A 25319-nucleotide genomic window follows, 5' to 3' on the forward strand; every position below is an offset into this window, starting at 1 on the left:
ACACCTCCCGGGGACCCAAGTGAAGGAGCCAGACTGACCGTGTGAAGTTTGGCTGAAGACTCTCAGGCCCAGGGAAACTTAGTAACCAAAAATGCAAACAGATGAACCAGATGAGCTCACTGAGGTTTCAGCCCTCCTGGTTCCCAATACTAGGGGAGAAAGGGAATCTATTTATGGTAAATGATTCTGGATTAGTAAATTCTGATCAAGAGGCCAAAAGAGTTAAGAGTCTGTAAAAGGCTTCCATTCCAACCACCCCACACCATGACTGTATGAACCAGTTTTATTACTCCACTGCCCGGGTGCACCCTGGTCATGCTCTTGTCACACCTGCTTTTCAGACCAAGGCAAGGTACCAGCTCAGCAAATAGGAAAGCTGTTCTGCAAAACAGCAACTGCCAGCTAAAGGCATCACCACCACTGCAGAAGGAAGCAAGTCACCAGGGGAGCATGGGCAGCACAGGACAATGACTTCTGGGACCAGGAAACCCTCTCTGATAGGGCCAGACCATGCTACTGTCCTTGGGAGATGACACTCTTCCTCTCGGAGGGTGGGTTACTCCTTCAAACCCATCCATGTCACAGACAAAATGCTCCATTCTTCCAGCTTCTGGATTCAGCAATGAAACATCAAAAGTGCTCTGACCAAAGCCCCAGCATGAGCACGCCTTCGTCCTCCCTGGTAGAGCAGGGGAGGATGGAGACACATGGAAGACTGGCCAGCCCCACTGTTAAATAAAGTCCCGACTAGAACTCGGGAGCGAGGGGCAGGAGGCCCAGCTGCAGGCACACACAGTCACTGTTTTCTTGGAAGCAGCTCCTCCAGCTCCTTCGGTCCAGGCGGGCAGCCGGTGCCCCTCACTGCATGCCAAACCACTGCTCCTGGTCGGCCCACTGGGCCGCCTCACTGTCGCTGCCCTCTAGGTCCCCCTCTTCCCCACTTCCTTCCATGTCATCCACATCTTCCTCCTGAGTTGCATCTGTGGGACTCTCCTCCTTCTCCATCTTCTGCATCCCCTCTAGAGACTTCTGGTCATTGGGGTCCAAACTAGGGGACAACAAAACAAAGGAGAGGCCTGAATCTCTGCCTTCTTCCAGCAGAATGACTCGTCACCTAGCTGGCTGGGAGGTGAAATGAGCAGAACAACTGCCAGAACCTGGTGTCTCCCAACAACCCGGGGTCCCGAGGCTGGACTGAGGGCTTCCACCACCAGAAGTGAAAAAAGGGAAAATCTTTTCCTAATTTTTGGAATTCTCAAAAGACTTTGATTTTTTTTTTTCTCCACAAGTTTCTTAAACTTTTTCATACCTATCCCCCTAGCATTCTGCCAGAGGAGGCTACCAGACACAGCAATGAAAAAGTGGCAAACATTAACAGAAAATCTCAATGTAATTTCTTAAAAGTAGGGGTTTTTGAGCTGCAGGGTTACAGAGTTATTCTTCTGTGAGAACAACTGCTCTGTGCTCTTATGACACAGTGACATATCAGCATTTCAGTTGTCAAGTAAAAACACTGTGGCACGCCATGAACAGATGTCAAGCTCCTAGATTAGACCTTAGGACCAAGGCTACCTTTACCCAGGCATGTGCATATCGCAGCCAAGAATATACATGTGCCAAACCCCCAAAGTCCAAAGCCTCTAGAACATTCATTTATTTGACTTCTAGGGAATGTTTCCTCTTGACTTTGTAACCATCACCAGCCTAGCCAATTCACCTCTAATCAAAGTCTGGCTTTGTTGTTGTTGTTGTTGTTTTTTCATTTGCTTTTAAGCTTCCAAAAAGCAGCTAAAACAACTGTTGGAATCCCATTTCTATTTACATAAATGCAGGCTGATTTCTAACATCTCTTCTCTGAAACCTTCAATGCTCCTGCTCTCTGGCCTCCACCCAACCTTCTATAGACTGCTAGGAAAGCATGAGTGGTGATATCACCAGTGTGCACATGAGGAGAGCGTCCGGAATTAAGCAATCCCAGTGGTCACTGGCCAGGCACACAAGTGCTGTTCAACTGTCCTCTGCATGAGGGAATGGATGTATGTGACCAGACTCAATTACAGACATTCCCTCACTGTGACCCTGCAGACACACAGACTCCCTCAAAGAAATCACATCAGTGACCACTATTTATTTATTATTTACTATGTGCCAGGCACAGTGCCAAGAGCTTTACCTGGAATAATCATTTAATCCTCATTTAATACCCAATAAGGTAGAGAAAAGGACATGTTAGTTAGTTGCCCAAGATGACAGTGGTGAAGAAGCATTCAAGTTCTTGACTACTAAAGCAGGTAGGAACATGGGAAAGTACTTACAATACTTTGATTGGAAAATGCAGAATATAAAATATATTCTAAGTATAAGTCTATAAAAATACGTATGTGTGTGGGCAAGGACAGGAAGATCTATATGAATGAACAGGATGCCACAGTGGTATGGGCTCTTTAATGTTGTTAATATACTTTAAGAAAAGTTTTTCACAAGGGTTGAATTCACAAATAACTCTTCTGCCATTATAATTATTATTCTGCTTTCCACTGTGGGCAATGTGTGTATCTTTCAAGAACTCCAGCTACACAGTTCCCTGCCTTTCCTCCCCTTTTCGTTACCTGCCCCGCCAGAGGCTGAGTGCCTACCTGAGCGCTATACTGTACTGGTCCATTGCTTCCTGATACTCATTGACAGCTACAAGGAAATCTCCTAGGATCCGATGCAGGACACAGTCACTCTGATTAGCCAGTGCATTCCTCAGCAAGGCAATTCCATCTTCATATTTCTGTTCTCTACCTGAAAAGAAAAAGAGCCTAGCTGTCTTCATCAAAATTTTGAAAACATACTTCCAGCTCAACTCTATACATGTAACCACAACCATCACAATCTGACAGTTTCTTTGTAGCCATCCTCAGAATAACAGTGTGACACAAAGTGAGAGCAAATGCAACTGAATTCCTATTTCATTAGGAAATTTGTGGCTTGGGTTCTGATTTTTCAAAGATACTCTTGATCTTAATCCAAATAAAACGCCAAGTTGCTTTTTATATTGATTTGCTAGACTGGCCCAAATCCAGGAGTCATCATAAATCAGGACAAAAGGCATACCCCCATTTCTCACCATGTGATGCCTTACTGCTATCTCAGGACTCTGCCAGCAAGAAAGCCAATGAACCCAAATCAACATTTTCATTAAAAAAAAAAAAAAAAAAATTCTCATAAGAGAATCCAGATAGCTCAAAAACAATTCAAACTAAAACCAGCCCAAATTAGCTCAGGACAACTAAAATCAGATGAAAGCAAGCTGAACAGGTACTAACCAATTTAGACCATTCCAGCCAAATCAATCAAGTCTAAGCCAGGTACATTTGGTTGTGTGCTAAACCAATTCAAGCAGCCTCAGACCTGCTGCAAAAGGCACACACACCTATCTGGTCATCTGTAACCAGCTGGGAATGGAGAGTGCAACTAACACTTGGTTTTATAGAAGTGAATGTTGAGGGGCTGAATGTTGAGGCTCAGTGGTGGAGCACTTGCCTTGTGAGGCACTGGGTTTGATCCTCAGCACCACATAAAAATAAAATAAAGGTACTGTGTCCACCTAAAGCTTAAAAAAAAAAAAAAAAGGAAATGAATGTTGAATGGGCAAAATAGAAGACATACTTACTAAGTAGTTCTGCTTTTTTCACCACAGCTTTAATGTAATCCGGCCTTTGGGTCAGGGCTTTATCTAACAAAGTTTTGGCTTTCTCCTGTGTCACTGGGTCTTCTAGACAAACGGTGGCTAAAAGGGTAAGGGTCTGTGCATTTGCGCCTAGAGTTTTGTAAACATTGTTAGCCATTACCATTGCTTCTCGAATACTGTTAGAGGTTAAGTAACATTCGATGAGACCTTAAAAAATAAAACACACAAAGAAGTTCAATCATATTACCTTAAAAAATAAAACACACAAAGAAGTTCAATCAAGCCAAGCTTCCATTCTGACAGTGTTCCAAATGGCAAACCTTCCAAGTTTTAGACAAAGGGCAGGCCCGCGGAAAACTGATGGTGAGATTAGACTGGAGGATGTGCTGATGGAATAGCTAAGGAGCGCTCTAATCAGAGCACTTGATAGATGTGGAAAAAGCCTACCCTGAAAATGCACCTTCAGTTAGTGAAAGAAACAAGCATGCATAAGGAAACTGCAGCGTGTGGGCAGAACATCTGAACACTGAAGAACAAATGTGACACTAATCATTACTCTGTTGTGTGGCCAGAAGATTAAAGTAGTGAGAGATAATGTTTCCAATGAAACTCAAGGTTCTACTGCCTTAAGCCATTACTCTCTGGCTGTGTTCAATCACCTGCAGACCTATATTTAAGAGAGAGGGTAAAAAATGAATGTCCTATTTTATCAATTAAAGAACCTACTGTCAAGCCACATGGGGAGAAAGGCAGACTCTGACTTGAAACACAGAAGTTATCTCCAAAGGCACTTGCTGAGGGCCTTCTCACATTAGGTGGAAAACACTTAATCAGACAGACCCAATATACTAAGATTGGCAGCTCATTTCTCTTTTCACACCCACAGCGAGATGCCCTATGGAGCCACTTCAAGAAAACTCAACTCTTTGTGCCAAGAAGTTGAGAACAGGGGAAGAACTTTTTGGCACAAAGCACTCATCAAAAACAGAAAAACAGCTTAAACCCCAAACCCACACAATCACTGGCAGATTTTCTCTGAAAACTCCTCCACTCTAGCAGCATTTATAATATTCGTGCACACTCTTCCACACATTATGGTTACTTAACCAGAAATTACCTAACTCTAAAGGGCAACATGTTAGGTTCCAAATACAGCTGTTTGCAACTACTTATTGAGTATTGAAACTTCAGAAGGAAATGGAAAGAGCCAGGTCTAGTGGTCCATGCTTGTAAATCCCAACTACTCAGGAGGCTGAGGCTGAAGGATTCCAAGTTGGAGGCAGCTTGAGCTAACAAGACCCTATCTCAAGGGCTGGGGATGTGGCTCAAGTGGTAGCGCACTCGCCTGGCATGCGTGCGGCCTGGGTTTGATCCTCAGCACCACATACAAACAAAGATGTTGTGTCCACCGATAATTAAAAAATAAATATTAAACTTCATTTCTCCCTCTAAAAAAAAAAAAGAAAAGAAAAGAAAAGAAAAAAAGATCCCATCTCAAAAATAAAAATGGCTAGGAATGTAGCTCAGTGGTACAGCACTGGCCTAAAATTCCTGAGAGGCCCTTTATTCAATCCCAGCCCTGCGGGTGGGGTGGGGGGAATGCACCTCACTAATCAAAGGGCATGCACCAGCAAAGGGAGAAAGCTCCACTGGAGATGGCCAGAAGGCATAACCAGTTACCAAGATCCAAATCTCCAAAGAGTAGCCTGAGAAGCCTCACTGGTCCTCTGGGGAAATCTGATGCCCCCAGATGCTCTAACTATCTCCATCCAGGCACTGGGGTACTAGGATAATCCAAAGGCATTCCTGTACTTGGGCAAAACAGGGGTGCTGCAGAAAGGAGCTGGTGTGACCAATACAGCTTAGAGGGAAGTTACAGTTTCAGGTTTAAGAATTTAATCTGGGGCTGGGGATGTGGCTCAAGCGGTAGCGCGCTCGCCTGGCATGCGTGCGGCCCGGGTTCGATCCTCAGCGCCACATACAAACAAAGATGTTGTCCGCCGAAAACTAAAAAATAAATATTAAAAAATTTTCTCTCTCTCTCTCTTTAAAAAAAAAAAAGAAATTAATCTGAAAACAGAGACTTGGTTTTCTGCAGTTTCTTTAAGAACAAAGGCAATTTCCATTCCCCCAACACATTTACAATAAGCATAGCTCTCTGGCTATATAAGCAGATTTGTTCTTTCCTCCAACTTTCAAATTTGAACTCATCTTCCTGTTAAGATCAAATCACTCCTAGACTCCTAGGTTTATTTTTAAATTCTTACAAAAATATGTTTTAGAGGAACTGCATCTTGTAAGATCTATTTTAACGTCTGTGACTGAGTCACCAAATGTTGCTGAGGCTGGCACAGTTTCTTTGAGCTCCTAGGGTCAGTTCATATGAACTTAAAACATTATATAACAAAAAAGCTGAACCCCAATCATGCCCACTCTGAAGGTCACAATGGACAACTAGTTCCCACAGCCAACATTGTCTCATGGATATGGTGTTACTCTATCAGTAACATCTGTGGTCCAAGATAAGGTAAGATGAGTATGAAAATAAAGACATAACTGAGCAATTTAGCATAGGGCCTGGCAGAGATTCTCATTAATGACTGGGCTGCATCTGAAGGGGGGAAAAAAGGACAAAAATCTATTCCAAGTATCCCCTTACCAAAAACCAGAAAAAAAGACAGAGAGATGGGGCTGGGTTTGTGGCTCAGAGCTATAGCGCTTGCCCAGCATGCGTGAGGCACTGAGTTCAATCCTCAGCACCACATAAAAACACTAAACAGGGGGCTGGGGTTATGGCTCAGTGGCAGAGCGCTTATCTAGCATGTGCAAGGCCCTGGGTTCGATCCTCGGCACCACATAAAAATAAATAAATAAAACAAAGATATTGTGTCCAATTACTACTAAAAAATAAATATTAAAAACAACAACAACAAAACCCCAACACTAAACGGGTTGGGGTTATGGCTCAGTTGGTAGAATGCTTGTCTTGCATGCACAAAGCCCCAGCACCACAAACAAACTAAACAGAATAAAGGCATTATATCCATCTAAAACTAAAAATATATTAAAATAAAAAGGTGGGGAGAACTCATTCTAGAAAATGCAGGGTGAAAAACCCAGTGACACCCCTAATTAATGTAAAATGCCTAATGCATAATTCCCAAATCTATCTGCACACTAATACCACCTGGGATCTTAAAAAAATACCAGCGGCTAATTCACAGCCCATGTTCTCATCTATGTTGGAGTGACCTGGCAGCTTGATTTTTAAAAGATTCCTCAGATGACTCTAATACTCTAATAGACTCTAAGAGTTTAGAACTGTGGGCCTGATGAAAACTTCCACCTGAGTGCAGCTGCCATGGCTTCGAATCCCCACTAGTCATGATGATCTTACCTTCGTAACAATCTAAGCGACAAGGTGAGAGCCGTATGGCCTCCCGAAAATGGATTATTGCTTCTTGGACTCTGCCCATGTTCCTAAGTGCTGCTCCTTTAAGTAGCAAAGCTTGCACACTGTTACTGTTCAGCTGAATGGCCTTGGCTCCCAAGTAGAGGGCTCGGGAGTAGCGTTTGCTATAGAAGCTATGACACCTGGAGGAAAAAAAAACACCAGAAATTACCTGAGAGGGACCATAAAGAAGTTTCATGCACAAATCAGAAGGAAGGCCCTATATATGATCCTCATTATAAACCACACTTATAGTTATAAGCTATGATGTTAGTGAAAACAAAAACAAAACAAAACAAAACAATATATATATATATATTTATATTTTTTATTTAATATTTAATTTCTTATTTATTTTTAAGGAGGAAAGCTTAACAAGGAAGGAAAAAAAACAGAAAAGAATCTGATGATCCGGATACCTGTTATGAGCTGAAAGACATTCAGAGAATCTGTAAAGCCAGGTAAATAACAATACAGGTTTTATTTATTTACTTTTTTTGTAGGGAGCAGTGCTGGGGATTGAACCCAGGGCCTCACACTTGCTAGAGAAGCACTCTACCACTGAGCTACATTCCCAACCATGAGGTAAATAACAATGGAGGTTGTCCAGAGTAAAGCCCAGGGCTAAAACATGAGGCATTCACTGTGTCATTTAATGCTTACCCCTAGTAGTAGGGTAGGAAGTTATTAGCCCATTTTCCAACTGAGGGGAAAAAAAAAACCCAGAGAGGTCAATATGCATCTAAAATCATATGTCACAGGCCAGAGATGAAACTCAGTGGAAGAGTACTTGCCTAGTACACCATAGACTTAGGTTCAATCCTTATATCACAAAACAAAATCAAATGTCATGATTTGATTCAGGCCTGATTATCTCCCTTCCCCTCTCTTTTTTTGGTGATAACTGGGGATTAAATCCAGGAACTAGGCCACTGAGCTATACCCCAGCCCTTTTTATTTTTTATTTTGTTCTTGGAATCCTCCTACCTCAACCTCTCCAGTCCCAGGATTACTAGGCATATGTCACTGGGCACAGCCTGATTATCTCTTAAACTAGTGCTTTCAATTCATATACCTACAATCTCTTTAAAGAATCTACTGAAAACCAGGCAGAAAAGGGAATGCACAAACATACCCAGAGACCACCCAGGGTTCTGCATGCTGATCAGAAATATTGAAAAGACGGCAGCCAAGGTTCTCCACATCCTCTAGCCGCCCTTCTCGTGCCAGGAGGTAGCCATATACATCCATCCCTAAAAAAGGAGGACAGGATGAGAAGAGGCCCTTTAATCTAATCAAAGAAGTAATTAAAAAGGAGTAGGATCTAACAAGCAGACCCACACTGAGGTTCCCGCTGCTCTAGGGTCTGAGCTTTTTCCATCATCATGGACTCCTCCACAACCACTTCCCTACAAAATGACTATTAAAAAGGAAAACTCATCCAAAATAAAACAGGCAAAGAAGCAGAAGGATATATCTCACAATTTGAAAGCCTGTTGTTTTCAGGAACTGTTTGCCCCTATTTCTGTGGTGTGATATACAGCTCTCCTAATGAATAACCAGAAAGGGCCCAAAAAAAGGCATCAAATAAATGCTCCCTCCGAGCTCTACTATGCTGAAAAAGTCAGTCTCACAAAAAGTTGGCCTACTCCAGAAAAAGCTTGTAGTTCATTCTAGAATGTAGCTCATTAAAGATCCCCACCCCTCCTTACTCCTGTATCATTGTGCTCCCCTGATCCCACTTCGTTCTCACTAGCAGTCTATAAAAAGGGCCTAGACTTGCTGTCACCCATACCCATCTCTTGCCACCATTCTTCTGTTATCCCTTCAGATTCCCATTAAAATTTCCTTTCAAGCCAAAATTATAGCAATACTTCCTCTGGCTCAAAGTCTTGAGTTTATGCTTCTGACTCTAAGCTGCCAACTACTGCCAGACTAATTTTTCTAAAGCCCATTTTCATCACAGGATTAGGCAGCTTAGAGAACAGGAATAAACACTAGGCAGGAGGGAGGCTTAGACAAACAAATTCATCCTTCTGTATCTGTTCCCTCATCTGCTTGCTTGTGAAAATTCCCCTCCCTCCTCTTATTAAGAGTTTGCCATACTGGCCAGGCACAGTGGCACACGCCTGAAATCAGCTGCTTGGGATGCTAAAAGAGAAGGATCACAAGTCCAAGGCCAGCCTTAGCAACTTGGTGATAGTGAGACTGTCTTAAAAAAAAAAAGGTGGGAGAGGCAGGGATAGGGATGCAGCCTCACAGCCTCAGTGGTAAAATACTCCTGGAATCAATTCCCAAAACCAAAAAGAAAAAAAAAAAAAAAAAGTCTGTAAGGCTGCTTATTGTTACAAGGCATATTTTTCTAACGGTCTCTCTGGGGCCTTACAAACAGACGTCAGCCTATCTAGCTGATCATATTTCTCACTATTCCTGAGCACAAACTCACTGCCAGTCACCTGACAGCCAGTTTTTCAAAGGCCCGATGCCTCCTTCCTTCAGCTGCAATCTTCTTTCAGATCAATGGTTTTCCTATTGTCTGCTCCTAATCCTTTTCTTACTCTCTTTTAATTATGCTACAGAAACAGTACAACTAAATTCCCTAACATGATATTATGGTTCTTGGGATGCCATCCAAATCAGGCACATCATAAATTTATAATTCATAAGAAAGAGCTATGACTCTCTCCAAAAGGGAAAAAAAAAAAAAAAAAAAAAAGCCAAGTAACGTCTGTGAGGAGACTGTACTTGAATTCAAGCAAAAATAACTGCTTAAAATGAATCACCAAAATGTTAAAAAGACGTGCCAGGAACTTAAAAAATAAATAAATAAAGAGTAAAAGACCAATGTAATAAGCCTCAAAAAAATTTTCCCTGAAAAACAGTATCTGTTCATGCCACATTTCTTGCCTATCTTCTGATCTGCCCCTCTATAGACACTCTCATCTTGCCCCAAGAATTACTCACCTTTTATCAGATAAGGATCCAGCATTTGTGCCTGTTCAAACTTGAGGACAGAGTTTTTATTGTCTCCAACTCTGAAGTACAGATCTGCCAAGCTTCCTAGTAGGTCCACATTATCTCGCAATAAGGACTTTTTCTCCAATGAACTTAAAAGATATTAAACAGTGAATCTTACAATTAGACCCTTAATTGCTTAATCAGAGGATCTGGCATAGAGACACTACTTTTTTTTCTGTATGCAAGAAAGCTTTCATAAGACTTTGAATATACACAATAAAGCAGACACTACTCACTACCTAGAAAGAAATTCCTTGTTGCAGTTTTTCAATGGACAACATACACTACATGGAGCTGAATGCAATGTCATTCACAAGTGACAGCTATTTATTACTCAACTGGATGGCTTTGCATAATACAAAAACTCCCGTCTCTTGTTCTTGGACTATATCCAAATAGAAGGAAAAGCCCAGTCCTAAGGGGGCAATCTAGGTTAAATGCTGCAATAAACCATGCTTCCAGGGAGATCAAAAAGGTTTTCTTCTAGGTTTAAGCATGACACAAAATGGCAGTTTGCTCTTTACCTTTGCATATAGATCTGAACTCAGTCCAGCTGTACATTTTTATAGGTTTCCAACAGGGATTATTTTATTTCCAACTAACAAAGCCCAAGGACAACTGCTACAAACCAAGAAATAAGCACTTCATTTTTCTGTTTTACTAATTTAAACACATCAGACTTCCAGATGAGGAAAGGGCCTCATGAACAGGGAATTAATGCTGTGGTTCTTACCAGATGGTATTGATTGCTCTTGAGTTGTCACCAGTGTGCACAAAAGCATATGCTTTGATCCACACAGAGAGCCAGTCCAAGTTAGGCACAGTTTGGATCACATTCATAGTCATTGATGCCACCTCTGCACCTTTTACAGAAAGGGATAGCAAACCTAACCCAGCAGAAAACAGGAAAAAAGTGGTGAGGCAATGCCCTCTTCCACAGTGCAAGAAACAGTCTACAACTTCCCTACGCTACAAGCCCCCTTCCCTATCTAATAAAGACACAAGGGAGCCAGAGTTGTAGCTCAGTGGTAGAGCGCTTGCCTAGCATGAATGAGGCACTGGGTTCATTCCCTGGCATCACATAAAAATAAACAAATAAAATAAAGGTATTGTGTCCATCTAAAACTAAAAAAAAAAAAAAAAAAAATACTAGGGACTGGAGGTGTAACTCAGTGGTAGAGTGCTTGTCTAGTAAAAGCAAAGTCCTGGATTAGAGCTCCAGCACTAAAAAACAAAACAAAAAACAACATAACAATAACAACAACAAAAAACACATATGACAGAAATACAATAACTTATTATTTTCGGTGCTGGGGCTCAAACCCAAGGCCTTGAGCATGCTAAACATGTGCTTTACAACTGAGCTACATCCCTAGCCCCAGAAGATTGCTTAATATTTCTTGACAGAAGCAGGGCATGGTGGCACACATCTGGGAGACTGAGGCAGAAGAATCGCAAGCTGAAGACCAGCCCCAGGAACTTAGTAAGACCCTATCTCAAAATAAATAAACAAATAATTTTTTTTCCTTGATTGAATATGCGATGATGTAGGGAATTTTTTAAAAACTCTATTCTGCCAGGCATGGCGACTTATACCTGATCCCACTAACTAGGGAGTCTGACCCAGGAGGATTACAAGTTATTATAAGCGGGCCAAACCTCAGTAAGATAGTGAGACCCTGTCTTAAAAAATTAAAAAAAAGGAGGGTTAGAGTTGTGGCTTAGTGACAGAGTGCTTGCCTAGTGAGGCACTGGGTTCCATTTTCAGCACTGCATATAAATAAATGAATAAATAAAGGTTTATCAACATCTTAAAAAAATTAAAAAAAAAGGACAGAGGCTATATAGATCAGTGGTATAGTGTCACTAAGTTCAACCCCAGTATCATTAAAAACAAACAAAAAATATTCTAACATATCGGGAACCACTATCTTTGACAGTTGACACTCTAGGAAAACAGGCAGAAAATTAACTGTACCTAGAATGGCATCAAGAGCTAATGGGCACTGCCGCAGTACTTCCTTGTAGCTGGTGACTGAAGGGCGCTCCTGACCAGCCTTCCTGTACAGGTTTGCCAGCATCATGTTTATCTGTATAATCAAAAATAAAGAACAATAAGATAATATTGTATTGCAAAAAAAAAAATCTCACCATCAAAAAGTTCTGATTTTTATTACTAGCTACTACTCTACTTTTTACTGGAAAATCTACCCAGAGCTCTGTGCAAAGAAAGAAAGACCAATCCTGGGCTGGGTTGTAGCTCAATGCTAGAGCGCTTGCCTTGCACACGTGAGGCCCTGGGTTCGATCCTGAGCACCATGTAAAAATAAAGATGTTGTGTCCATCTACAACTAAAAAAAATTAAAAAAAAAAAAAAAAAGACCAACTCTATTCTTCAAGCAAAGAATAAATTACATTACTATCCTTGCTTTTTCTAAGTCCTCCCATTCCTAAAAGGAAAAAGTCACATTACCCTCTCATTTACCTAACTAAAACTTCCAGTAATATCTGGACCAAAGATGCTGCCTCTAGAAATGGAAATGACATTCATTTGGTAAATTCCAGAATTCTAGTTACCTTAATTCATTCTTGAACTATCCAAGAAGTGCATACATTCAAATACTTTAAATTCAATTAATACTGAGACATAAGAAAGCAAAGAACTCTTGGCATAACTAGTTAAAAAGGATCAGATGAATTTTTCCCCAAAAGGAAATGACAGATACAGAGGTAAAATACTTGGCTTCTTTTTTGACAATTACACTAGTGACTAGAATCTGGCCTTTCTAACAAAGCTTTTACCCTTAAATACTGACTTGCCAAAATCATGTTACAAAAATTCAACTCAAACTGACCTATAGAAATTACCATGATCTAGTGAATAGCTACACTATTTAAATCCAGTGCAGACATCTGCATTTTAACACAATTTAAGTAAGTAACTAAGTAAAGTTTTCTTATCAGTAATCCTTCCTGAGAACACAACAAAGAAAATCTAAAAGTGACAAACAATGTGGAAATTACAGAAAAGGGATAAATGATCTTAATAGTACAAAGAAAAAACCCACTGTTTCAATTTAAACACAACACTGTGTTGGGCAGATCATTAACCTAAGGAAGCAGTCAATATGAAGACACAAGAAAAAAGTCAATCCCCAAATATCTTCAATTATCTGTGACTTGGCATGCCAGGTATTTACTCAAAAGAGTGCTCTGAAGAACATCTGTTTCAATTACAGACCTACAATGTATAAAACATCCCAGAATAGTATGAATCCACACTAATCCAAATGATGAAATAATAAAACACTCGAAATAAAATTATTTTTTATTTGGCTTCAGATATTTCATTTTAGGCTATTTTGAATATGCAAAGGAAGGTACTTAAAGGAAAACTCCAGTATTAGTGCCAATACTTCAAAATATTCTTTTGAAAGGTTAAATTTAAGATTCTTCCTTGACTGCTTGATATTAACAAACTGATGAGCCATTTGTCTCAACAAATATCAAAATTTCCTTTAAACTACTTAACTGTCACTCAAAAGAACAAGTTTTAAGTGCTACTGAGAGGAAAAGTCAATTTTTAAAACGGATCCTTATTTGGGAAAACGGTAAAGACACATTCCACCAGTTCTAAACCCAAGTAGTCATTATTTCCTAAAAATTGAGGAATTGTGTGTTGGTATGCTTACTCTTAAAAGTTGAAGATTTGCCAAGATAGAATAATCTAACACTGGAATTTTCCTTTAAGTGTGAGGGAATGTGTGGTGGTGTTTACCATACATTAACAGATGTTCATTTAGACGTATTTTGACTCACTTCCTTGTCCTTTACACAGACTGAGGAGCCAGTTAACTCCCTAACGGACAAGAAAGAAAAACTGTAAATATCATAGGTTTATTTTTGAGGCACATGTTTGCTTGCTCCTGGCTACAAGAGCTCTACTGTACTCCTAACAAATACAGACTCCTCTAGACCCTCTTAAAATAATGATTGCAAACATCAAGCATTGGATGCCATAAAATCAAATTTCTTTGCCTTTACTGGTTTCCAAAAATGTCCCCAAACACCAAGTCAATAAGAAGGAGATTACAATGCATTTCTGATAATGAATAGTGTCGTTCAAAGTTTATAATCAAAATAGCTTCTTCCAAAAGGCCTTGAGTACAGCAGCAGACGCTTCCTCATACATGCAAGAAATTAATTCTCAGATAGGAAAAAACTCATAGAATACTAGAATGAAATTTAATATATAGCATCCAAACCTATTAAGAGACAAACTGGTCCATAATACACTTCTAAGTATTTGGATTTCTTTTTTTTTTTGGTATTGAATTGAACCCAGGGATACTTTACCACTGAGCGACATCCCCAGCCCTCTTTGAGACAGGATCTCACTAAGTTGCCAAGGATCTTCCTAAGTTGCTGAAGCCGATCTAGAACTTGTGATCAGCTCCTGCCTTATACTCCAGAGTCACCAGGATTACACGCAGACAACATTACACCCAGCTACTTCCAAGTTGTTGAGGGTTTTTGTTTTTTTAAATTTTTAGTTGTAGATGGACACAATACTTTATTTTTATGTGGTGCTGAAGATCAAACCCAGCACCTCACACATGCCAGGCAAGCGCTCTGCCACTGAGCCACAACCCCATCTATTTATTTATTTTTTTATAGTCCTGAGGATTAAACCCAGTGCTTCACACTTGCTAAGTGAGCACTCTACCACTGAGCCACAACCCCAGCCCCATGAGGAAATATCTTAATTTTAAAACAGATTGGGGATGCAGATCAGTGGTATGGTGTTTGCCTATTATGTGTGAGGCCCTAGAGTATGATCCCTAATATGTAAAACTAAATAAATAAAATTCAGAAAAATAGAGCTGGGAATGGAGTTCAGTGGTAGAACACAAGCTTAGCATGCTCGAGGGCCTGGGTTTAAACCCCAGCAACAAAAAACAACAAATAAACAAAAAACCTCCAGAAATAACCAATTCAAAATAGTAAATAATCTTTAATGTCAGGAGAAACTTAAACATGTTCTCATCAAGTTGGGTTGTCTGGAAAATGCAGCAACACATAAGATGTACTAATTTAACTACACCAGGTTTCTACTGTTTAGATTCCTGGTCTTCAGGTGCAGGAGGATGTGAAGACTTTTCTTTTCTTTTTCTTTTTTTTTTTTTTTTTGGTGGTGGTGATACTGGAGATTGAACCCAGGGGAGTTCTCACCACTGAGTTACAACTCCAGGCTTTCAGTCCTTTTTATTTTTAATTTTGAGACAGGGTCTTCGTAAGTTGCTGAAGCTGGCCTCAAACTTGCCACCCTTCTGCCTCAGCTTCCAAAGCAGCTGGGACTATAGGCCTAGGCCACTGTGCCTAGCTGTACACAGAATACTTATTAAATTCCTCATTGTTAAACACAAATTGCACAAAAAAATTTTTCAATTAAGTAAGGACAGGTGATAACCTGGGATATTAAATTCTAGCCAGATATGGTGGCACATGCCCATAATTTCAGAGACTTAGGAGGCTGAGGCAAGAGGATCACAAGTTCTAAGCCCATCTCAGCAACTCAGTGAGATCTTTTCTCAAAATAAAAAATAACAACAGTTGAGAATATAGCTCAGTGGCAAAGTGCTCCTGGGTTCAATCCCCAGTACCAAACAAAAAAATTCTGACATGAATTAAATACTCAGAGCAAGGATTCACACTATTCTTCTAAAGGGGGCTTCAAAAAATTTGATAAAGACACCCAATGTTCTCTACATAACAGTAATTTTTTAAAATATTTATTTTTTAATTGTAGTTGAATACATTAACTTTATTTATTTATTTTTATGTGGTACTGAGGATAGAACCCAGGGCCTTGCACATGCTAGGTGAGTGCTCTACCACTGAGCTACAACCCCAGCCCAACAGAACAGTATTTTTAGTTAAGCCAGGTGTGGTGGTGCACACCTGTAATGCCAGTGGCTCAGGAGGCTGAGGCAGAAGGATCGAAAGTTTAAAGTCAATCTCAGCAAAAGCAAGGTGCTGAGTAACTCAGTGAGACCCTGTCTCTAAATAAAATACAAAACAGGGCTGGGAATGTGGCTCAGTGGTCAAGTGTCCCTGAGTTCAATTCTTGGTTACCCATCCCCCACCCCCAAAAATGTATTTTTAAGGTTGGCATTGTAGCTCAGTGGTGGAATGCTTGTTTCATATTCATGAAGCCCTGGGTTCAATCCTCAGCACCAAATAAAGATGTATCCATCTACAATTAAAAAAAAAAAAAAACAATTTAAAAAATGTATTTTTAGGGCTGGAGATGTAGCTAAATGGTAGAGCACTTGTCTTATATGCACAAAGCATGGGTTTATGGCAGGTGTGATGGCACATGCCTGTAATCCCAGCAACTTGGGAGGCTAAGGCAGGAGGACTGCAAGTTCAACACAAGCAACTTAGCAAGATGCTGTCTCAAATAAAAAATAAAAAGGGTTGGGGATGTGGCTAAGTGGTTAAGTGCCCCTGGGTTCAATCCCTAGTACCAAAAAAAAAAAAGGTATTTTTATATACATGAACTCAATTCACAATTCAGTTGTCACAAAAATTAACAGATTTTTATTATCCTATTTTATAAATAAGGTTTAAAAAAAAAAAAAAGAAGACCAGAGATTGTTAATTTGCCCAACCTTAAATTGTATGTAAGTCACATGTGCCCTAGATGCAAAAAAGACACCAGATCTCTGACTTCAGCTAAAGGTACACTCTTCACTATAACATGCTGCCAAATCAAACACAAACATATATTTCACACTTATGTACAATTTGAAAATGAAAGAATAAAATCATTCCCACTATCAAATGGATACATCTATGGAATACAAAAAATGAAGTTCTAAAAAAAGTGGTTTTGCCACCTGGAAGCATTTTGCAAATCATTCTTCCCCACAGAAACAAATACCAAAGAATATATACTCATAACATTGTCCAGCTGTTATTACTCATCAGCTGAATTTTCAGGTCTCTTAAGAAGGTCATTCACCTCTAAATCTCTACTTCATTAACAGCAGAAGAAAGTGAGACAGTCATGAATACAATGTTCAGATGGCCTTCCTAAAGAACAGAGAAAACATGGAAGAGAAGGGAGGGCTGCAGAGGAAGAATCACGTAACAATCTGCTAATTGAACTTACTTTGGGAGTTCTTTGTCTTGAAGGGATCCCATCAAGTATAGCAATGGCATCTTTGTCTTGTTTTAGCATTGTATAACATTCAGCCATTTTATATTTCACTTCAATTTCAGATGGAAGACACTAGGAGACAATGAAAAAGCAATTCTTGAAAATATGGTCTCAAGCCAGGTGCAGCAACACACACTTATAATTGCAGCAACTTGGAAGGCTGAGGGAGGAGGATCACAAGTTTCAGGAAAGCCTCAGCAAATTAGCAAGACCCTGTATCAAAATTAAAAAAAAAAAAAAAGGCAAAAGGTCTGGGGATGTAGCTCAGTGGTAAAGCATCCCCGGATTCAATCCCCAAGGACAAAAAAAGAAAAAAAGTTAGTGATTGCCAAGGGGCTGGGGACTGGGGCTGGGGAGAAGGGTAAGAATGTGAGAATGTAGAATGAATGCCAAAAGGCATGAGCTTTCTTTCTATAGTGATGAAAATGTCTGGAGTTAGATAATACTTGTGATTATACTAAAACTCACTGAATCGTATACGTTAAAAAGGATGAAATAACAGCATGTGAGTTATATCTTAATTTTTAAAAACTTCCATGAAGATTCAATTAAGTTATATGAAAAGTAAAAGTTTAGCAAAGCCTGTGATCCCAGGCAGAAAAGATAACAAGTTTGAGAATAGCCTGGGCAACTGAGTATGAAAACAAAGGGGAAGGGAGAGGAGGGGTGAGAATGAATGGAGGCCTAGGAGAGGTGGCTCAGTGGCAGAGTGCTTGCTTAGCATACATGAGGTACTGTATTCAATCACCAGTACCAACAAAAAACAGCAACAAGCCAGGCATGGTGGTTCATGTCTGTAATCTCAGCAACTCAGGAGGCTGAGGTAAGAGTACTGCAAGTTCAAGATGCGAGGCCCTAAGCAATTCAGCAAGACCCTGTCTCAAAAAATAAATAAATAAAATAAAATAAAAAAGGGCTGGGGATGTTGCTCAGTGGTAAAGTGCCCCTGCAATCTCCAGTATACACACACACAAAAGAGGTTTAGCATCATACTTTGCAAATGGAATACTCTACATATTAACTATTTTTATGAATGATTCTATCTGGGTAATATACATGACTTCCATTTAGTGTCAAAAAATAAAAGAAAATCCTGCAATCAGCTCATCATTAATAATAGAAAGCAAAGATTTTACATAAAGATAAATAAAACCAGATGAAGGGGCTGGGGTTGTGGCTCAGTGGTAGAGCACTCGCCTAGCACATGGGATGCCCTGGGTTCGATCCTCAGCACTACATAAAAACAAACAAAATAAAGGTATGTGTACAACAAAAAAATTAATATTTCAAAACAAAAAGATGAAGCTGAACAGGTTAAAAAAAATTAATTTTTCTTTCTAATGTGAAAAAATTTAAAGCAGAAAAACTGTGACTGATAATTTCACTTATAGTTCACCTAACATTTTATGTATACTAAGAAATTTAAAAACAGATTCAAACTAAAAAGCAAAATGTCAAAAGAAAAAAAAAAAAGAACTGTGTCATATTAGATTGGGTAGAGAGAAGTGATGGGAGGAGAGGGGAGGGGAGGGGAAGGGGGGAAAGGAAGGACAGCAGAATAAAATAGACATTATTACTGCTGTATGTATATACCTGACTGCATGACCAATGTGATTCTGCAACCTGTACACTCAGAAAAATGAGAAATTATACCCCATCTGATTCAAATGTATGATATGTCAAGATCATTGTACTGTCATGTATAACTAATTAAAACAATAAAACAAAAAAATGAAAAAAAAAAAATAAAGTTAGGCATAATTTCACCTTTTAAAAAAAAGCAAAATGTTTTCTTTCCCTAGTTTTCCACTTAAATTTATTTCCTTCATACACGAAATATTTTCAAGCTCATTATCCACATATATTTTAAAACATATATCAGGATGTATTTATGTATCTCTAAATTCTCACCTTCAAATAAAAATAGTATTGACATATTGCTTCAAACCTTATTTTACTAGTACATAGTCATTTTCAAATCAGCACATATACTTTAACCTCATTTGTCTTTTTTCAATAATTCATCACATTACTTCATGAAATCTGAACCTGCTTATAAGCACTTTTGTTTCCAGTTTCTTCTTATAAACAATACTGCATCCCTGAAAACCTTTTGTGAATTTGTTATTAGGATTAATTCCTAGCAATGGAATAATATGGTCAAATGGTGAAGACACTGCAATTTTATTGCTTAAATTTATTTAACTATCAAGCAACCAAAACTGCCAGAAATTTTTAAATTCTTCCCCATAAATTTCACTGTGTTCTCACACAGGCCTAACAACTGAATGACATTTTACAAGCTGCATTTTCATTAAAATCACAAAGCACCTTACATTTTAAGCTCTGTTTCTATAAAAAGGAAGAATGATGCATAACTTTGTTTATGCGGTTTACATTTTAGATACATCCACAAGAATTTTGCTCTTGTCCTTTAATGCTTGGTTGGGTAGGTTCCTACATCTAAGTAGTTTTTCATCTTTGTCTCGCTGTTCAGTTTCCTTTTGAATTACTTTTTATTTTATCATCTTCTTTATCTAGTCAGTCATCTTCTGAATTACCTGTCTTGGGGCTGACAGTGTATCTCAGTGGCAGACAATATGCTCAGCATACATGAGGTGTCAGGTTCAATTCCCAGCACAGCCCCCTTCCCCAACCCTGGAAAAACAAAGAAAAAACTCACAACTTTATCTAAAATTACCTGACTTTGTGGAGTAGAAGCAGAATTTCCAGTTGAAGGTCTCACTTTTGAAGTTTTACTTAGGGCTTTCTTTTGCTGTAAAGCCATAGCATACTTACTTACAGCATTCCGATATTCCTTATCATGAAAGAGAGAATCCGAATGATACACCAAAAGCTGATACTTCTGAGATGGGGAGAATAACTCACTAGAAAACAAAGAAAGTACACCCCCTACGTGGGTTATTTTGAAATATTAGAAAGAACACCTTAGTGTTCATATAAGTCTAGCACAAAGCTTTGAATAATGGCAGTTTAAAAAATGTTAATACACCTTAAGGGCCTGTCCCTAAACTGAGAGACATGAGAAATAAACCCTATGTTACTATAACCAACATATCTAGGATACTGCCTTAAATTGCTGGGGGGGGGTTTTGTTTTGTTTTTTTTTGGTTTTTTGTTTTGTTTTGTTTTTGAGAGAGAGAGAGAGAGAGAGAGAGAGAGAGAGAGAGAGAGAGAGAGAATTTTTTTTAATATTTATTTTTCAGCTTCCGGTGGACACAACATCTTTGTTTGTATGTGGTGCTGAGGATCGAACCTGGGCCACAAGCATGCCAGGCGAGCGTGCTACGGCTTGAGCCACATCCCCAGCCCTAAATTGCTGTTTTAATGTAACTAAAATTGTTCTTTATTTAATATAAATGCAATGATATCTATAAAAACCGAATACAGATATACAGAAAAAAAGTATCTTTTCCTCCCCTTTTTTGCTCCAAACCCTTTTAACAGTCTGATATATATTCATCCACAAGCTCCTAACATCAAGTTTTAAGGATAATACTAACAAAGGAGAGCAATCACAATGACAACTAATACTACCAAAAAAGGGCTGAAGACCTGGAAAAGAGAAACTTCACCCATCCTTCCTAGGAAGGGGATGAATAAAGAGAATTGGACCTCAAAACTCTTGAAATACTGAAGAAAATATCAGTCTGAGAATAGAATGAAACAGCAAATGGGACAGAGTGGGACAGAACGAGGACTGACTATGTTTGATAGTCTTTTTATTTTTAATATTTATTTTTTTATTTTTTTAAGGTGGACACAATATCTTTGTTTTTATGTGGTGCTGAGAATCGAACCCAGTGCCTCACGCATGTTAGGCGAACATGTTACCACTTGAGCCACATCCCCAGCCCCAAAGTCTTTTTAATTTTACATGCAAAAGTAAACTTTTAAGACTTTGGATGTAGCTCACTGGTAAAGCATTTGCCTAGCATGTATGAGGTTCTAGGTTTGATCCCTAACACCACAAAACAAATAAATTAAAAAGGAAGAGTAAACTTTACTCGCACTAGAAGCATCCTTTTTTTTTTCCTCTCTCTCTCTTTTTGCACGATACTGGGGATTGAATCCAGAGACATTCTACCACTGACGTACACCCCAGTCCTTTTTACTTTTTGACCCAGGGTCTAAGTTGCCCAGGCTGGCCCCAAACTTTGAATCTTCTTGCCTCAGCCTCCTGAGCTTCTGGGATTACTGGCATGAGCCACCATGCCTGCTCAACAGAAGCATTCTTATCCCCTTAAGTCTCAGGAATTTTAAGACAATTAAAGGAACTGGTATGTTTCAAAACTATTTCTTTAACCTTCAATATGTTCACAAACACTATAACTGTCTGGCTACCATTCTCTTGCTTTTTATAGTGCTGAGGATCAAATGAACCCAGGACCTCTTTATGTCAGGCAAGCAGTAGCTGCACCCCTAACCCCAACCTCCTTTTTTTGGGAGGGTGGGGAGTGGATATTGAACCCCAGAGCACTTAACCACTGAGCCACATTCCCAGCGTCCCCTTTTTAAATATTTTTTAGTTGTCAATTAATCTTTTATTTATTTATTTTTATGCGGTGCTGAGGATTGAACCCAGGGACTCATGCATGCTGGCAAGTGCTTTACCACTGAGCCACAACCCCAGCCCCCTTAGCCCTTTTTTGTATTTTATTTAAACAGTGTCTCACTGAGTTGCTCAGGGCCTTGCTAAGTTGCTGAGGCTGGCTTTGAACTCACGATTCTCCTGACTCCTTCCACTCCTCCTTCTCAAGATAAATTTACACTTTTGTGTGTGTATTTATGTGTGTGTATGTGTGTGTGGTGCTGGGAATTGAACCCAGGGCCTTGTGCATGCAAAGCAAGCACTCTACAATTAAGCTATATCCTCAGCCCAAATTTACACACTTTTGACAGATAAAAACCATAACTGCTTAAAATGAAAGGACAGAGTCAAAGAACTTTGTATACAGTTAATATGCCAACAAACCAAGGTATATCAAGAACAGGTACAAGGGGATGGGGCTGTGGCTCAGTGGTGGAACGCTTGCCTAGCCATGTGTGAGGCACTGGGTTTGATCCTCAGCACCACATAAAAAATAAATAAAATAAAGGTATTATATCAAAACTACAACTGAAAAATGTTTTTTAAAAAAGAACAGGTATTGGGCTAGGGATGTGGCTCAAGAGGTAGCGCGCTCACTTGGCATGCGGGCGGCCCGGGTTCAATCCTCAGCACCACATACAAACAAAGATGTTGTGTCCACAAAAAATTTAAAAAATAAACATTAAAAAATTCTCTCTCTCTCTCTCACACACACTCTCTCTTTAAAAAAAAAAAAAAAGAACAGGTATCATAGATTAGTGACTGCCAGGGTAAAACGGATGGGGGAATGACTGCTAAGAGATTTCTTTTGGAGATGATGAAATGTTCTGGAATTAGTGGTACAACACTATGAATACCCTAAAACCCATAGAACTGTTTTTTGTTTGTTTGTTTTAGTATTTTGTTTTTCAGTTGTAGTTGGACACAATACTTTTCATTTTTATGTGGTGCAGAGGATCGAACCCAGCACCCCACATGTGCTAGGCAAGCACTTTACCGCTGAGCCACAACCTCAGTCCCCAGAACTGTTCTCTTTAAAATGATTAATTCTATGATATGTGGATTATATCTTTGAAAAAAAAGGGGGAGGTACTGGAGATGTAGTTCGCTGGTAGAGTGATTGCCTAGCATGCACAAGGCCTGGAGATTCCCAACAATGCCCCTGCCCCCCCACCACCACCACCACCGAAAAAGGATAGCAGGCTAAACACTGGATATAAAGTTATAAGGAAAATTCAAGGAGGACTGGAGTTGTAGCTCAGGAGAGTGTTTGCCTAGCATGTGTGAGGCAGTGGGTTCAATCCTCAGCATCACATTAAAATAAAGGTGCTGTGCCCATCTACTATATATACTTATTTATATATGAAAGAAAATTCGAAGAGTAAAAGGGATAGTTCAGATGACTTAAGAGCTTTTCCAACACCCAGACTCAATGTATTCAATGAGCAGTAACTACTTTTTTGTATTCAGTGATAAATAATCATTTGATAAATATTACTACATCCACAGGAAGCATTCAGATACTTACATAACATACTTGCCTATTATACACTTACACACACACACACACACACAATCTCTGGAATGATACATGGAAAACCTAATAGTTGTTGCCTCTGGAGAAGAAAAATGGTGGCAGGAAGGTTCAAGACTCAGAGATTGATCTGCACACAAATTCTCTACTGATTAATTTTTTTTCAGTGTATGTATTGCCTATTCAATGAATTTCAAAATATAATAATGATAAAAGATCAGAACTTAAACATTTGCTGAAACTAAGAACTGCCAATCTAACCTAATGTGAAAAAGCTCAGGCTAACTAAACTTAATCTAGCCAAATCACCAAACTGCTTCAAACTATCCTGTCACATCATCAATAACCAAGAGTAATGTAAAGTGTATTAATCCCCAGAAGTGAAAACTTGATGCTCTGAGAAATCACTCAGAACCAAGTAAAAGTCTCCAGAATAAACACAAAAGGCAGACAGAGGCCAGTGTTCCTCACTGTCAACACTAAGTAGATGGCCGTAAAGGATGATTTTAACCACTGAGGCCCAAAGCGCACTAGTGGAAGTGAAATAGGGCGCAGCCACTGCACTGCAGGCACTTCACAGCCCTTTCCTCTCTGACCTGGACCACCTTCTAGAGCAGGCCAAACACAAAAGGGTGCAGAGTCGATTTCATTATAATGCTATAAGGAGGCAGCAGACTGTGGGGGTCAGAATGGAGACTTCTGTACCTACTAGATGTGTGAACTTGATCAAAGTACTTCACTTCCCTATCTCCATATGCATGTCCTTAGCACATCAGCACAGAGCTATGGCATGGGCGCTGTGCTTCTTCAAAATAGGGCAACTGTACTTTTGGGGTCAGAGTGGCTAAGAGGGTATCTGAGCTGAAACCTAAACCAGGAGGCAGCCCTGAGGTGAGGATTCCAAACAGCAAGTACAAGAGCCCGACTTGAGAGCCTGCTTATGCGGTCCAGCACCAGAACACAGAGCCCAGGAAGCCAGGGCACTGGGGAAGAGATGGGATGGGGAAGGCAGGTGGGGCGGAAGCTCAAGGATGAACCCTGTGCTTCACCTAAGACTTAATACACGGCAGCGAAAAAGGAAGGGAACGCGGCTCTCACAGCTCCCAAGTCCTTAAAATTAGGCGCCACTCCCCTGCCCCATCAACGAAACCTCCCGTTTATAGGGGGTTCCAAGGTTAAAAGAGCGGGCCCTGCGGGGGAAAATACCCATCTCAGATGTAGGACAAGGACATAAAAACCAGGGCACTGGGTCAGAGCGGCAGCGAGAGAAAACCCGTTCTTGGGAAGGAGCCGGGAGGGGAGGATTCAGCCCAGCGATGCGACAATCGCTTTATCCTGCAACAGAAGCCTCAGGAAACCCTTCGCTCCCAACTTGTGGGAAAGCGCCGCCAGCGTGGACCTCGGCCTCCGCCTTCCATTCTCCGGAGCCAGCGCTCGCCACATCCTCGGCGGAAGCGCACCGCGGCGCCGGCCCCCGGGACACTACTCGCGTTCCCGCGTCGGCTGTCAGCGGAGGCCGCGGCTGACCGAGGATCCCGCCAGAATACCGCCTCGGCCCCGGCTCCCAAACCGCCGCCGCTCTCCTCAGGCCAGGCCGCTCCCCGCCTCAACTCACGGGTTGTTATTACTCATTGTAAGTAGCAAGCTGCTGAGAAGCCGCACGTTGGAGTGTAGCCCCGCGGCCGCCATGTCCCGCACATGGTCTATCACATTCATTCTGCCCGGCAAAACCGCAGGCAGTTGCGGCTGTAGCGGCGCGAAAAGCCGGCAGACAATTTTTCCTTTCCGAAGACTCCAAAATGG

General features: G+C 40.3%; 1 protein-coding gene across 2 annotated transcripts; it reads right to left on the reverse strand.

Annotated features, from left to right (window-relative positions):
• Positions 1-265: 265 nt before the first annotated feature.
• On the reverse strand, positions 266-25319 carry Anapc7 (anaphase promoting complex subunit 7). Of its 2 annotated transcripts, none has more exons than XM_027949132.2 (11): positions 25132-25319; positions 20072-20258; positions 17323-17442; positions 12124-12235; positions 10879-11032; positions 10092-10234; positions 8263-8380; positions 7074-7270; positions 3659-3883; positions 2637-2787; positions 266-1048 (listed from the first exon to the last, which is right to left on the reverse strand). In XM_027949132.2, the coding sequence occupies exons 1-11, from the start codon at positions 25230-25232 to the stop codon at positions 859-861; spliced, it is 1698 nt and encodes a 565-aa protein (XP_027804933.2). In that variant the 5' UTR covers positions 25233-25319; the 3' UTR covers positions 266-858. The 2 variants fall into 2 exon arrangements, with proteins under 2 accessions (XP_027804933.2, XP_071472847.1); XM_071616746.1 differs by lacking the exon at positions 25132-25319 and adding an exon at positions 13965-14004 and having other exon boundaries at positions 20072-20160.

The sequence above is a fragment of the Marmota flaviventris genome, chromosome 1, assembly GCF_047511675.1.
Source record: "Marmota flaviventris isolate mMarFla1 chromosome 1, mMarFla1.hap1, whole genome shotgun sequence".
Classification (NCBI taxonomy): Eukaryota; Metazoa; Chordata; class Mammalia; order Rodentia; family Sciuridae; genus Marmota; species Marmota flaviventris.

Bases quoted from the DNA above. Each gene is read 5' to 3' on its own strand.
- Anapc7 (XM_027949132.2), bottom strand. From the start codon at position 25,232: ATGAATGTGATAGACCATGTGCGGGACATGGCGGCCGCGGGGCTACAC. The intron at 10,235-10,878 runs GTAAGAACCACA...ATATCTTTTAAG, and splicing joins AGAGCAATCAATACCATCTG to TTCATTGGAGAAAAAGTCCT. The intron at 7,271-8,262 runs GTATGTTTGTGC...TTTTTCCTCCAG, and splicing joins GAACCCTGGGTGGTCTCTGG to GTGTCATAGCTTCTATAGCA.